Here is a 15845-nt window from a genome sequence, read left to right as displayed (position 1 = left end):
TCAAAACTTAAGAATCCTTCTACCCAGGATTTTTTCAGGCTTTCCAATTTTCCCATGGGAAGTCTATTTTATGTTCTAGGTATAAAGTCTTGCAAAGGACATTTTACTTATCTGCCTAGAAGATGAACTGTTAGGCACAATATTTTATATAGTTAGTGTTTATCAAACTTAGTGTCTGACATGTACAATGACCATTGGCAATTATCAGAATTGTCATTAAACATTTAAAAATTTGAGGATTTCTGGGGAAATTAGAGCCCAAATTGCAAGTAGGTAGAAGTATGTGCCTATTCCTCTTTCTCTCACTTTCTCTTTTATCTTCCTCTCTCTGTCACTTTCTCTCAGACACACACACAGGCTAATCATTTTTTTCTTGCACTAGTATTTCAAGGAGAGCAATTTATTTTAATTCTTAAATCTGAAGCATAACCAAGTCCTATATGACAGGTACATACAAGCACCAATTTATTCCCTACTCTAACCCATGAGTAGTTTTAGAAAGTTAGAACTATTCTGTCACCAAACTCTTTGGAATTATTTCATTCTTTGAAATCTCATATCCTAATGTCTAAATGTTTAAGCACATCTAGCTCAAAGAAAGCATTGTGTGTTTTTCTTTTTAATTCCAGCCACAGGGGTAGTTATTTTTTAATTTGAAGAGCAGCAAGTCTTGGAGATTATTTAAAAGAACTTTCCCATCCTATAATTAAGGAAGAGCATGGGAATATAATGTACTTGAGAGTATCTTTTAAAGTTATGAAGAAGTTCTCATATAGCTTTGTAATAATAAACACCAAATAAATTAGATATGAGTGGCAAAATTTGAGATTCATTGAGTTTATTAATGGAATTACATTTCTCTGCTTAAATACACTTTGTCAAATAGGAATTATGAGTAGACTTACAGAATATGTAAGACAATCATTTATTTTATCTTTGAGGGATTATTCCTTGTAGAATATGGTGATTTTATCTCTTTCTTTCATTCTGTGGTATACAGTTTATCTAAAAGAACAATTAAGAATATTTTCCCCCCATTTTGCAGTCCCCATTGAATAGAACCAAAGTTTCAGGAAGATGTTACGTTTATCATACAGTTTTGTCTGCTTACCAATAGGTATACTACTGAGTAACACAGGGGGACAAAGATCCTAATTTAGGAACAAAGTCCTAGGCAATTAAGGCTGTTTTCCTGGTCACCTAAAAGCAGAATGTTTTTCCTTGTCAGGAGTCAAAGTTTTCCATATTAGAAGCTCTTTCTTTCCTAAGAGACCATTCCTGATGTTCTATGATGCTTTGATCTAGTCCAATGAATGCATAAAATCCTGGATACCAGCATGATGGGTATCAGTTGAATTTTCTCAAAGGGAACTCAACATTAATAATCACAGTGATATTGAAAACTATTTGGATTCCTCCATGACCCTGATTATTTTCATCTATTTTCAGAAAGCACCAAGAACACTGTAGCTGCCTTTATTCAAAAAAGGGGGGAGTCTAAGATGCTATAACTTTGGGAACATTCTGGCACACATACATGGGCGGGCAGCACAAGCATCCTTGGATGCACAAACATAGTCAGGAAACAGTGGTGCTGTGAACAGCCCTTACTGTGAGGTACTGATAGGTGCTTGTTTCTAATCATTGGAGAGAAAATGGGAGTGTCCAGACTTTTCAGAACAGATTACTCAAATATTTAGTATCATAATTCTAAGAGTCCAACAAACTACATTGGCTTAACTGAGTATTTATAGAAAATATCTCAGATGCCCAAAAAATATCTTCTGGCTCTAGATTAACAGTAAGTTAATGGCATTTTGAAATTTAGGTTATCCATTAATTTTTTATGCTCTATACATCTGGCAGGGAATGGATGGAGATACTTACATTTGAAAAAGAGGCTTTTAAAGAAAATAATTTTAGAATTTTCTTGTGTTTTTATCTTCAGTAACAGAAGGGAAAAAAGGTGGTAATATATTCAAATGTATTAAAGTTTATTTTAGAGCCAGAAAAGACCCAAAGCAGTCGTGTGCGTTCCTCTTGCCCTCTGCCCCATCTCACCATTCTGAAGAAATCACACAAGATTAAATTAGTAATAATCTCAAGCCAAACATTTGTGTATGTATTCTAGTAAATTAACACATTCTTATATTTTGTATTTTCTTGACTATATCTTTGTGTTGTCTTTTTCAATTATATTTTTCTCATACTGAAATCTTCCTGTCCTTTCCTGTTACAGGATTATAGCTGGACAGACATCCGCTGCCCCTTTGAAAAGCGAAGAGATGCAGCATGTGTGTTTTGGGACAATGTAGTATACATTTTGGGTGGCTCTCAGCTTTTCCCCATAAAACGAATGGACTGCTATAATGTAGTGAAGGATAGCTGGTATTCCAAACTGGGCCCTCCAACACCTCGAGACAGCCTTGCTGCTTGTGCTGCAGAAGGCAAAATTTATACATCTGGAGGTTCAGAAGTAGGTAAGGATTTCTTAAGTATTTTTGTTCCCGGCATGTGCTTGAAAGCCAAGTGTCTGGTCTTTCATATTTAAATAAGCAATTAGTATTATTTGTCCAGATACTTTTTTTGGATAATTTAAACACATCTGTCACAGAGCCCATTTCTCTGAAGGTTTACCTTATTCCTTTATAAATCATTAATTTACAAAAACTTTAGCTTCCTAGAATACACATTTTTTTTTAATCATGATGAAGTGTTAGTTGACACCATCTTTATTTTAGCTCTAGATTAGTTGTTTTGGGTACATAATATTATTTGCTTTAAAGATTTCAGAGTTCATAGACCTTTTAAGAACTCTTTATATGTTCATGCTTTTTAAATCCATATTAACTTTGTTTTTATCAGGAAAAAAGAGCAATCTTTTTCATTTGCCTTATTCTTTAAGTTTTTAATCTAATGACTGGTAGTGGTATTTTAGCAGAACAGGATATAAGTGTAGGTATAAAAAAGCCTTTCTTATTGGATGATTTGTTAGGGTCTAGTAGTGGTCTTTTTCTAAATAAATAATTTTTCTAAATGAATATTCTAGGTGTAGACTAGACACCTAATGGCTTTTAATCCATTCATCTTTTCAAGTAATTTCTTTAGCTAAATAATGGGCTTATAGAGAAAACTAGGAAGACTAAGGAAGCCTAAGGTACGGAATTTAAACATTATATATATATTTTTTTGATGATTTTGATATTAGCCCAGAGAATGTTTTACATTTGAAGAGCATATTTATTTATCTGTTTTAAGTTTTTACCCCCTACAATGTGTCAAATAAATATAAGAAAAATTATGATTTCCTAAATGCAACTTAAGAAGTGACTTTTTCTACTCTTTAAAAGCATTCTCCAGAATGTAAAGAATATAGCATATTTCAAATACTATAACTCTTAAAGGTGACAGTAACTGTTCTTTGGTGTAGTAGATAATTTCTTTGCCATTTACTAAGTTTTTTACTTAAATAGCAGGTTTTTTTTAAATATCTGCTTTATATACTATATATTTTCCCCTAGTGTCCGCCTACTGAATCTACCAAATTGAAAATGTTTTTAAAAGTCAAGAAGAAGTTATTGTTGGTCATGACCATTGCTGCTTCTGTTATTCTCTGATCTTTATTTTTAATAGACCTTGTTTGCAATGGAGAATTATAAGGATGGTGGTGCTTTGTTTTTAAATCATTTGGCTTTAGCCCAGAGTGGTGAGGATGAGATAAAGTTCTAACTTCTTTTTCTTGGGAAGGAAAAGAGCATTTGATCTTTAATAACATCATTTCTAAATTTTTTTTTTTTGAGACAGAGTCTCACTTTGTTGCCCAGGCTAGAGTGAGTGCCATGGCATCAGCCTAGCTCACAGCAACCTCAATCTCCTGGGCTTAAGTGATCCTCCTGCTTCAGCCTCCCAAGTAGCTGGGACTACAGGCATGTGCCACCATGCCCCGCTAATTTTTTGTATATATATTTTTAGTTGGTCAATTAATTTCTTTCTATTTTTAGTAGAGACGGGGTCTCGCTCAGGGTGGTTTCGAACTCCTGACCTCGAGCAATCAGCCCGCCTCAGCCTCCCAGAGTGCTAGGATTACAGGCGTGAGCCACCACGCCCGGCCATTTCTAAATTCTTTATTGAGCTCCTACAATATGCAGAAGTTGCAAAACATGATGGATATATTTTGCTTTTAAAATGTATAGTCAAAATACTCCAGAAACATACATTGATACCTTGAGAGAGAGGATACTCAACAATAATGTGACTTCAGGATTTACCCACACAATCAGTGAGAGTAGTCAGTATAGTTTTATTAATGGTACAGTAGTTATTATAGAATATGAAATAAGCCTTAGGATATTATCAAATAATAGTTTTTATATTTTAAGATGTGGATTTACCATCTTTAAGTAGCTATGTTTTTCTACTATATGTAAACATCTGAAGTTTGGATGATTACCATTATGCACAACTGGGCTTAAAGACATATATAATGTTTGTTATTTAGTATTTGTTTTGAAATCAAGCCACATTCTAAATTTTAATTACCAAAAAATATGTCTTTCCAACAGATCCCTTTTTGAATGTTTTCCAAGGTCTATACAAATAGAGTTATTAGCTGCTTCTTGAACTATTTGTGCATTTTATTGTTGATTGAATATAAAAAATGATTCTACAACCCTAAATTCTGCCCTCCCATAACTAATGACTCAGTTCACTCCAAACCCATACTCATAAGTTAAGCATGATGGGGCCTTTTTCTTTTGCAGGAAACTCAGCTCTGTATTTATTTGAGTGCTACGATACCAGAACTGAAAGTTGGCACACAAAGCCTAGCATGCTGACTCAGCGCTGCAGCCACGGGATGGTGGAAGCCAATGGCTTGATCTATGTTTGTGGTGGAAGTTTAGGGAACAATGTTTCTGGGAGAGTGCTTAATTCCTGTGAAGTTTATGATCCTGCCACAGAAACGTATGTATCCATTTAAAACTCTAATTTCACAGTGAATTGTATTCTGTAAGCCAGTAGAAAATGTTAAAAGGCAAAAGGAACTCAACAGAAGAATTAAGTTGTTTGTTTTGAGACAGGTCTTGCTCTGCTGCCCAAGCTGGAGTCACAGCTCAGTGGAACCTTGAATTCCTGAGCTCAAGCAATCCTCCCTTCTCTGCTTCCTAAGTAGCTGAGACTACAGGTGCATGCCACCACACCCAGCTAATTTTTTATTTTTTTATTTTTTAGAGTTGGGGGTCTTGCTGTCTTGCCCAGGCTGGTCTCAAACTCTGGGGTTCAAGCACTCCTACCACCTCAGCCTCCAGAGTCACTGGGATTACAGAAGCAAGCCACTGTGCCCAGCAAGAATTTAGTTCTGGAGTTAAGAATGTACATAAACTTCTGAATGTGTTAGTGTCAATGGCATATTTACAACCTCTACTCTTCCTTTATACCTTAAGAAATGGCTTGACCTTATACCAAATTGGAAGCCCTCTCTTTCTGATCCTGCTTGTGCAGTAAATGCCTACGAATGAGACACATCTGATTCATGAAAGTCAAAAGATACTTGTGTTTCAGAGGTGAGGAAATATAGGGGGGAACTTATGATGAGTAGTAAATTTGCACTTAAGTAGAAATACTACATATTGGTTCAAGGCATTAATCATGCAGCTAGATATAATGTTTGGGGTTTATACTTCCTAAAGTATGTTTGAATTCATATTTATTAAACAAAATTATCCTTAAATCACCTAGGAAACAACTGCTCTTAAAAAGGCAAAATGATAAAGAAATTTTTTAAAAGTTTTTCTGACCTTGTAGTTAATGATGTACCATCAGTGTAGCCAAAGGAAATATGCTAATTGTTAACTAATGATGGGGGTGTTAAATCCAGTGACATTAAAGCTAATGAGGAAACAAAACAGATGATATCCCAATCATACCTTTTGTCAATACATCCAAAGAGCTTTAAGAAAACTTACTTGATCACATGCCAGATTGCCCGTTGTTCTTCCTTTACCAAAACAAATTAGTGGGTAAATATGTTTAACTTGAATGTTGTGTAAAAAAAAATGCACCAAAACTCTTGTGCTTTAAGCTTTATATTTAGGAAATATTGCCAGACTACAAAACATAGAAGTCTTCCATTCCAGCTACTGCTTTTTTTTAATTGAGATAAGAACTTAATTATAAAAAGTGATCATTTATGCATATAAATGTGCATTTATCTATTTATACCTCACACTTATTTTTAAAAGATTTAAGGAAACATAATCAGTAGCTTCTTTCCCAAGTAAAAAGGTAATTACAATTGTTCTTTTCTCATTTTTTGCTCAACTAATTGCCAATGCAAGTAACAGTAAAAGCAACTTGTCTTGAAATTTACCTTTAGCTAAAATGTGGAGACTAGGAAATCTCTTGAGATCTTCAAATATACTGTTTCCAAGTGTTTTTCAAAACATATCTTGCACTTGCCAGGACAGTCTAAGGCTGTCCCTTATCCTCATCCTATCATCTATCAATTCATCTATATATCTACTCCATCTTGTCCCAAACCACAGAAGAAGGGGTGTATACCAATTGTCCTCCCTTCCATATGAACCTCTACCTTACTTAAATCCTGTGCTTAAAGAGTGTTACAGCATACTAGTTGGAAAACTGTAATCTGATTCATCCTGCTGCCTAATTATTTTTTCATTTCCAAAAAATCACTTAAAGTGGAAACCATAACCATATAATCTCCAGGCTTCTAAATTTGGAGATTCTTATGTAGGCAGTATCATTGTAAATCAATATATTTTTGTTCATAATAGCAGAGAAAAAGTATAAAGGAATTTTGCAACCTCAGTATTTTTTAGAACTGGATAAATATTCTGTTTCAGGAATATTTAAAAACTGGCCGGGCGTGGTGGCTCACCCCTGTAATCCTAGCACTCTGGGAGGCCGAGGCAGGCAGATCGCTCAAGGTCAGGAGTTCAAAACCACCCTGAGCAAGAGTGAGACCCCGTCTCTACTATAAATAGAAAGAAATTAATTGGCCATCTGATATATATAGAAAAAATTAGCCGGGCATGGTGGCGCATGCCTGTAGTCCCAGCTACTGGGGAGGCTGAGGCAGGAGGATTGCTTGAGCCCAGGAGTTTAAGGTTGCTGTGAGCGAGGCTGATGCCAGGGCACTCTCTCTAGCCTGGGCAATTAAGCGAGACTCTGTCTCAAAAAAAAAAAAAAAAAAAAAACTTATGGCACGGTGCGGTGGCTCACCCTTGTAATCCTAGCACTCTGGGAGGCCAAGGCGGGCAGATTGCTAAAGGTCAGGAGTTTGAAACCAGCCTGAGCAAGAGAGAGACCCGGTCTCTACTATAATAGAAAGAAATTAATTGGCCAACTAATATATATAGAAAACATTAGCCGAGCATGGTGGTGCATGCCTGTAGTCCCAGCTACTCGGGAGGCTGAGGTAGCAGGATTGTTTACTACGGCACTCACTCTAGCCTGGGCAACAGAGTAAGACTCTGTCTCAAAAAAAAAAAAAACTTACAAGACTTAGCATTTCTTTTTTATATATTGAATCTAATGTGTTAAATTTGAATTTTGTGTTCTTTTCAATGCCCTTAAATATTCATAAATGAAAAGATAGTGTGAATTAGCCAACTCTTAAGTAAGTTACATACTGCTATGATTTCCTTTATAAAATGTGATCTAGCCATCTAAGTTATTTTTTCTTTTTCTTTTTTTTTTTTTTTTAGAGAAAGGGTCTTGCTCTGTTGCCCAGGCTAGACTACAGTGGCACAATCATAGCTCACTATAACCTAGTTATTTTTCATAAGAATTTTTGTTTCCAATTTTGACATTTTTCATAAGTGTTTTATAATAGAATGTGTTTAATTGAAAGCTAAGAAATTAAGCCTGTGGACCACCAAAAAACAAATATCACATGTTCTCACTCATGTGGCAGCTAAGAAAGTAGCTGCCAAGAAGGTAGAGGGTAAAATGTTGGTTACCAGAGGCAGGGAAGGGTGGGGGATGAAGAATGGTAGGTTAATGGGTACAACATACAGTCAGATAGAAGGAATAAGACTAGTTCAGTAACATAGTAAGGAGACTATAGTTAACAGTAATTTATTATATATTTCAAAATAGCTAGAAGAGAAGAATTGGAATGTTCCCAAAACAAAGAAAAATGTTCAAGGTGATGAACATTTCTATTACTGAATATGATCATTACACATTATATACATGTTTGAAAATATCACATGTACCCCAAAAATATGTACAATCCTTATATATCAGTTTTTAAAAAGCAGTTGGAAAAAAGAGGAAAAGCTCATAATAAACCATTTTAGAGTAACAGTCTGAAGAAAGAAAAAAGAAATTAAGCCTATGGAAACAACATGACATAGTTTGAGTAGTTATAATTTTAAGAAAACCTTCTAAACATTAAACTTCATATTGTTCTAAAGTGACAGGCCTCACTTAAAAAAATAAACTTCAGATTGGAAGAGCAGAGACCTGGTATATACTCTGCCTGTGAATTATAGGAGGAAGGAGAGTTTGTGGAACTGCCTTCTAAACCTTCAGGAGATTTGAAAATACACATACTCTCACATTATATCATTGACATAGTATTTAGAGAAGAAAGAGGTACGTAAATTGAACTTTTTCAAGTCAAATACTATGTTGAATGCATAATAATAGCTCACTCTATAAAGCTCACTACATGGAGAAGCAGTGACGATCTAGTCTTTACTATTAATAGCTCTCCCACTTCTAAGCTGCATGCTGGTCATTTCACCTGGATGACCATGTTTGTTTTTCCTAAAAAACAGGAGTCATGCTGCTCTAAAAGTGAGTCATGATTATCAAGCCACTTTTAAAACAAAAAGCAATAAATAAACAGACAACAAAAGAATTGTTAATATTTCAGAGTTAATCATTATGCTATAATTATGTTTGATAAAGTTACATTTATCAAGTTGTTTTAAGAAATATAAAAAACCGAGGCCAGGCGCGGTGGCTCACGCCTGTAATCCTAGCACTCTGGGAGGCCGAGGCGGGTGGATTGCTTGAGGTCAGGAGTTCGAAACCAGCCTGAGCAAGAGTGAGACCCCGTCTCTACTATAAATAGAAAGAAATTAATTGGCCAACTAATATAGAGAGAAAAAATTAGCCGGGCATGGTGGCGCATGCCTGTAGTCCCAGCTACTCGGGAGGCTGAGGCAGGAGGATTGCTTGAGCCCAGGAGTTTGAGGTTGCTGTGAGCTAGGCTGATGCCACGGCACTCACTCTAGCCTGGGCAACAAAGCGAGACTCTGTCTCAAAAAAAATAATAATAAAAAAAAAAAATAAAAAACTGTCTTAGAGAGTTACACTTATGCCAAGTTTCCCTTTTGTTATTGTTGTTTGGCATCTTTTGGTATGTTAGCTGTTAAAAGCACAAGCCTGTGTGCCGGTACCACCTTCGCAGTCACAAATGTCAGACACGGGAGTGTATGCAGAAGAAGGGATTGAATCTCAGGGAAAAATCACACAAAATTGTCTATGTATGTGTATGTGTATGATGCTGCTACCTGTGAATTAATATTCTTCAACACTTGTGTCCACATTTATATTCTCAATTTCATTATTTATAATAGTGATTGTGAACACAGCAAAGTGATAATAAATTACTAACTTGACAGGATACAGTCCTTTTTTTTTTTTATCAGAGCTATGTGAAGTTCTTAGTATAGATTTAAAGATGAATGTGTCCATAGTAACAAATATGACTGATGTGCTGATTGCTTTAGGCCCACTAAAAGTTTATTTTACTTATACATAAATATTAATTAAAACCATATGTGATATAATTAGTGCTTTATATTCTCTTTAAGTAGCTTCTCTCCTTTTTTGTTGCCATTTTACAAGCTATTGTGAACCACAGGAAATGGATTTCTTCCAAAGATATGTTAATAGTCTCCAGATATCCCCCATTTCTTAAATCCTATCAGAATCGAAAAAAATAAAATCTCTATTTACCCAACCTATAATCGATTACCCATAATCATTGTTAAACTTTTGTTTTCTGGCCTTCCAGACATTTTGTGTGTATGTACACATGTGAGTAGTAAATAAGCACTTAATTAGGATAATAGACCTTTCTTATTAGTGTAAGAGTCCCTTTACTTCCTGTGAATAAATACACTAAACCCTTTCTTTGATTTTTTTCAGATGGACTGAGCTGTGTCCAATGATTGAGGCCAGGAAGAATCATGGGCTGGTATTTGTAAAAGACAAGATATTTGCTGTGGGTGGTCAAAATGGTTTGGGTACGTGATATTAATTCACTTTTCCACTTTCCTAATGAGTATGCCAATCCTTTCTTAAATTATTGAATCCTTTCTTAAAATCTAGATACAAGCATTTACCACATATATCATATCTATTTTTATAGTTTCTGGGAATATATTTGATAAAAAAACTGCAGGATGTTAAACAGTCCCTGTCTATGAAATGTCACTAGTGGCCACTAGTCATTGTAGCAGTCTCAGATGGCTCCCATCCATTTCCAGATACGCCCTGGAGAATGGTAACCAGTTTAAGAACTGCTAAGCAGTAAAAACATTTGAACTTTAAAAACCTTTAAAAACTTTTAAAATACAAGCTTTAGGACTTGTTTCCAGGTTCTAAATGGCAAAGTTTCCTAAACATTTTTAAACATTTCATGAAAATATTAATATTATTATTTTTTAAATGACTAAATTTGACCTTTTTATTTTCTTAAATAATTGTGTACTAAAAAGAATCTTAAATAATTGTCTTGAATAACAGGGAGTCCGACCCGAATCTAGAGATAATCCACAAACTTAATTTTAGTCAATACATTTAAGCATTACTTAAGTCTAACAAATAAATAACTTTTTCCCTTCTCCCATCCCCATCCATTGCTATTTTCCATAAACTGCTAAAAGATAGAAGGAAAAAGAAGGACATTTGAATAATTATAATCAAAGTTAATCCAAGGGGAAATCACTGACTGGTTTACTTTGTGTTTTTTCCAGAATAAATAGAACATTTTTAATTTTGTAGAAAAAAATAGCAATATTTAAAAATTAAAGTTAAATTTCTAGACCAGGCACAGTGTCTCATGCCTGTAATCCCAGCACTTTGGGAGGCCAAGGCAGAAGGATCACATGAGGCCAGGAGTCCAAGGCTGTGGTGAGCTATGATTGAGTCACTGCACTCCAGCCTAGGCAACAGAGTGACACTGTTTCTAAAAAAAAAAAAAAAAAAAAAGATAAATTAAAATAAATTTCTATTATAAGAATAAGAATTTAGGTGGCGGGTATGTGGGTATTCATTGTACAATTTTTACAACTTTTCTGTGTGCTTAAAAACTTTTATAATAAAATATTGGAGAAATACAAAAAATTACTTTAAGAGAATTGTTCATATAGTTTTTCATGTTCATGTTTTACTCTTTTGAAGGTGGTCTGGACAATGTGGAATATTACGATATTAAATTGAATGAATGGAAGATGGTGTCACCAATGCCATGGAAGGGTGTCACAGTGAAGTGTGCAGCAGTTGGTTCTATAGTTTATGTCTTGGCTGGTTTTCAAGGTGTGGGTCGATTAGGACACATTCTCGAGTATAATACTGAAACAGACAAATGGGTCGCCAATTCCAAAGTCCGTGCTTTTCCAGTCACAAGTTGTTTAATTTGTGTTGTTGATACTTGTGGAGCAAATGAAGAGACCCTTGAAACATGAAAAATGAGTGGACTTCAAGACTCATTAGACTCAAAAAAAAAATATGGCCACCAGTGCTTTGTTCCAAGAGTTTGGTTACAAAGTTTTGGTTTGGTGTTTTGTTAAAGAAAGTTTCAAGTGAAGTAAGGTCCCTGTCAAATGTTTCATTTATATGGATTTCCTTACTTAATTCAAAGACCATATTTTAGCTGGCCATATAACCAAGAACATATCTAGCAAGAAAACTTGAAAAATTATAGGCATTTGGTGAAAATATGAATTTCACATTTGTAACTATAATTTTGGCAGAGTGGGGAATTGGCTCATCAGTGAAGCAGGCTCATCTTAGCTCTAGATTCTATTTTCATACATCACAGAAGTGCTGTGTAGTTAGGTCTGTTTGTTTCTGTTCAATCAAGAACTAAGAAATAGTATGAATTGTAAGTCAAAATGGGCAACTCTGATGGAGCAGCTTAGTCTCACATAGTTTTGCTTGTCTTCATTTGTTTCATTTAGTGCCAAATGTATTCCATTTTAATAGCAAGCCAGAGTGAGTCAAGGCATACACACTCCATAAAACTTTATAAACAGATTTTGGGACTTAATCTGTCCAACTCCTCACGAAATATATTCAGTCAATTAAATATGTTCCATCTTTTTAACATGCAATGTTAAGCTTAGCACCCATCATTAACTTATGTCACTATTTTACCCAGTGGTTAAAAAAGGATTCCACTTCTTTAATCCTCACTCTTACAAAAAATCCAATCATAAGAATGATTAACTAGAAAAATAAAGCTATTTGTAGCAAATTTCTAGATCATTAGAAAAGCACTGCTAGTTGTACCGCATTATCAGGGTTGACTTTGAACTTCTTATGGATTAAAAAGATACATGACTTCTTTTCTCTTAGCAGAATATATCAGAGATATTTAACCCAGTTGTCTCTAAATAGTTTTGGAGTAATATGAGTTAAATAGATATCATCTTCTATTCATTGTTTTTATGTGGTCAATAAACCTTTTGCAAACCCAAGTACTCATTTCTTTCCTAGCAATGTTTTGCCCTTTTCACTATGTATGGAATGAGCCATGTAAAGCCGTCACCATCGATGTTTTTATCTGATGATATTAAATATTTTTTAACTTAAAACAGACTGCTCAGTTCTATTCCTTCTTCATTTTAAATGTGTTAAGTAATGGTTATTAGAATTTGTGAAACAATGTCATTTAATTTTCAGTTTTCTTTATGTGGAGGTTATAATAGTCTTAAACCCTAAAAATGCTTAAATTAAAATGAATTAGAAAAAACATAATAGGAATACTTATGTAGGTTTTTTAAATGTACTCAACAGCTTTATTGGGATATAATTCACATACCATACAATTCACTTATTTAAAGTGTACCCTTCAGTGATTTTTAGTATATCCACAGAGTTGTGCCATCACTATAATTTCAGAATATTTCCATGACCCCAAAAAGAAACCCTATACTCATTAGCCATGTCTCCTTATTTTCTCCCTGTATTGGCTTCCTAGGGCTGCTGTAACAAATTACCACAAATTTGGTGGCTTAAAACAACAGAATGTATTCTCTCACAGTTCAGGAGGCAAGAAGTCCTAAATCAAGGTGTCAACAGGATTGGTTCCTTCAGAAGACTCTAAGGCAGAAACTGCCCATGCCTCTCCCCTTGTTCCTGGTGGTTGTCAGCAATCCTTGGTATTCCTTGGCTTATAGCTGCTTCACTTCATTCTCTGCTTGTCTTCACATGGCCTTTTCCCGTGTCCTATAGCTTTACTTGGTGTTCTTGTAAGGACAGTATAGCCTTCCCTCTCCCCAATCCAGTATGACCTTATCTTAACTAATTATTAAGACATCTGCAAAGACCCTATTTCCAAATGAGGTTACATTCTAAGGTTCTGGGTAGACATGAATTTTGGGGAGACACTATTGAACCCAGAACCCCCCAAATACCAGAGTCCTAGGCAACCACTAATCTTTCTGTCTCTAGATCTGACCATTTTTATGTGTGATTTTGAACTTTGCACTTCATTGAAAACATGTACCTAGTTTAATTTTTTTGAGGGCAGAATATTTATAATATGGTTATATTAATGTTGATAATCTCTCTTATAGAATACTGTTTAAGATATCTGTTTAAGATATCTTAAACACTGTTTAAGATATCTGTAGTATACTCGTCTTTTTCAGCTGTGTCAACTAACTAGAACACACTATAGAAAGTATGTGGACAGGTTTGATGTAGTTTATAATAAAGTTTTTTCCCCCTTAGTAATTTGTATCATAATTCCTAATTATTGTCTTTTTCTGCCTTGGAAATACTGTACAAAATTGTCAATTCCAGAATAATGGGTAAAAGTACAATTCCAGAATAATGACAAGTACATTATCTGTTACTTTTTTCCAAAAAAATCCTACTTTGTAAAGTTCTTTTTTAGTAGACATTTGATATGTTAATGTTATATCCTTTGCAATGACATCATTTTGATGACACAGCATCAAAAATGACAATTTGAACATGAGACTTTAGCATTGAAAAAAACTTCTTATAAAAAATAGTAATTACAGTTGTGACTTTGTGGCTTAGCTTTCAAAAATTTGACATATTCTCATGAAAATTTTGTCATGAATTATTTTGATATACTACTAACAAAATCAAAATGAGCCATATAGTAAATAATTATTCAACCAAGGAGCCTATATTCCTTTTGTCTTATATATTATTACCATGAAAAATTCTGGATTTGCTGTATATGCCAGGGTAAAGGAGATGTTTAGAGGAAATTTTGCTTTTTAAGTTTAATACTCTTAACATATACCAAAGACTTGAGAAAATCCAATTTACTCCAACATCGCACCAAAACAGCTCTCACTAAATCCAAATAGTTTGGTTACACAAAAAGATATTTATAGGTTGCATCATTCAACACTTGATAAATCCTTATTTTAGTTGCCTCAAACAACCTTTAAAAGCTTGAATCCACTTTTATCTTCCTAACTTTCCTTTTTCCCAAGATGTTTTAAACTAGGAAAAATCAAAATTAAAAAAATAGTCTGTGCTAGAAAATTGTCTGAAATATTATCCTTACTAATTAGAAAGCTTTTTACTTTCCAGAACTTTATGCACTCTCTCATGACAAAAGTTGTAAAATGAGGTTCAAGATCTAGTTTGAGTCTTATAAAGCAGCTGTCCCCAAACTTTTTGGCACCAGGGACCATTTTCATGGAAGACAAGTTTTCCACAGACAGGGATGGTTTTAGGGTGATTCAAGTCCATTATATTTATTGTGCACTTTATTATTACATTGTAATATACAGTGAAATAATTATACAACTTACTAGAGGTTGGGGATCCCTGTTATAAAGGATTCCTCTGACTTTCTCTTCCAACCCTCTAATTTGTTCCCACTGTCCATGTTTTCCAAGAGCATTTTCTTTTTATGATCGTTCTGTATGGTATGGTGTTCTTGTTTCATGTTATCCTCTGAGGATATTTTCTTTAACATTTTTTTAAGCTTTTGTTTCCTCTAACTTCTGTTGTTTATTCTTTCTTGTTGGTGCCTGTCCTCAAATATATGGTCCCTGGCTGTGCATTTACATTTGAAATGAAACATTAGTGATAATTTGGGAATATAAGGATGAACTTTATTATGTGGCGAACAAATGACCAAGCTGCTTTTGTTGAGAATTCATGAGAAATACATAAGTATTTTTCTGGATGTTTGATTCTGTAGAAAATAATCCTACAATTTCTTTTCCTTTGGGAGGAGGGAGGGCAAATTAGAAAAAGGGGACCTGTAAGCCTAGCTGCAGGATTTCTGGAGCTCAGGCAAAGGGGATTCTAAGTCACCATTCAATAAGCGTAAGCTCTCTCTGTACCCATTGTCCTGGAATCTGAAGCCTCTCATTCCCTTTTTTCAAGGAAGATACCTATCTCCTATCAAATTGAGATACTTGGCTCACTTGGTGGGTTTTGGGAGCTAAGTTCTAACCATACCTTATACAGGTTTCAACACAATCCACCCTTCTGTGGTACCTGGTGGCTCTTAATTCCTCAGGCTTTATGGCCTTCTGGGGACTCATGTCCACCTTACACAAATTTAATTTGACCTTCTA

The 15845-nt window shown here is 34.6% G+C and overlaps 1 protein-coding gene across 2 annotated transcripts in view; it reads left to right on the top strand.

Annotated features, from left to right (window-relative positions):
- The window catches only part of KLHL7 (kelch like family member 7), a 62301-nt gene extending 49558 nt beyond the window's left edge, over positions 1-12743 (top strand). The window contains exons 8-11 of one of the 2 annotated variants that reach the window (XR_001156172.3): positions 2240-2480; positions 4761-4962; positions 5442-5561; positions 10189-10286. Coding sequence is in view for 1 of the 2 variants with exons in the window: in XM_012773308.3 (XP_012628762.1) it covers positions 2240-2480; positions 4761-4962; positions 10189-10286; positions 11446-11729 (825 nt within the window). In the remaining variant the exon portion in view is untranslated. Of the gene's footprint in view, positions 1-2239; positions 2481-4760; positions 4963-5441; positions 5562-10188; positions 10287-11445 lie in introns of those variants that run through there. The other variant, XM_012773308.3, reaches the window with a different exon arrangement.
- The last annotated feature ends 3102 nt before the right edge of the window (positions 12744-15845 follow it).

This window comes from Microcebus murinus, chromosome 9 (assembly GCF_040939455.1).
Source record: "Microcebus murinus isolate Inina chromosome 9, M.murinus_Inina_mat1.0, whole genome shotgun sequence".
Lineage (NCBI taxonomy): Eukaryota > Metazoa > Chordata > Mammalia > Primates > Cheirogaleidae > Microcebus > Microcebus murinus.
Note: the sequence above shows the minus strand (reverse complement) of the source record. Positions and strands in the feature narration are given on the sequence as shown.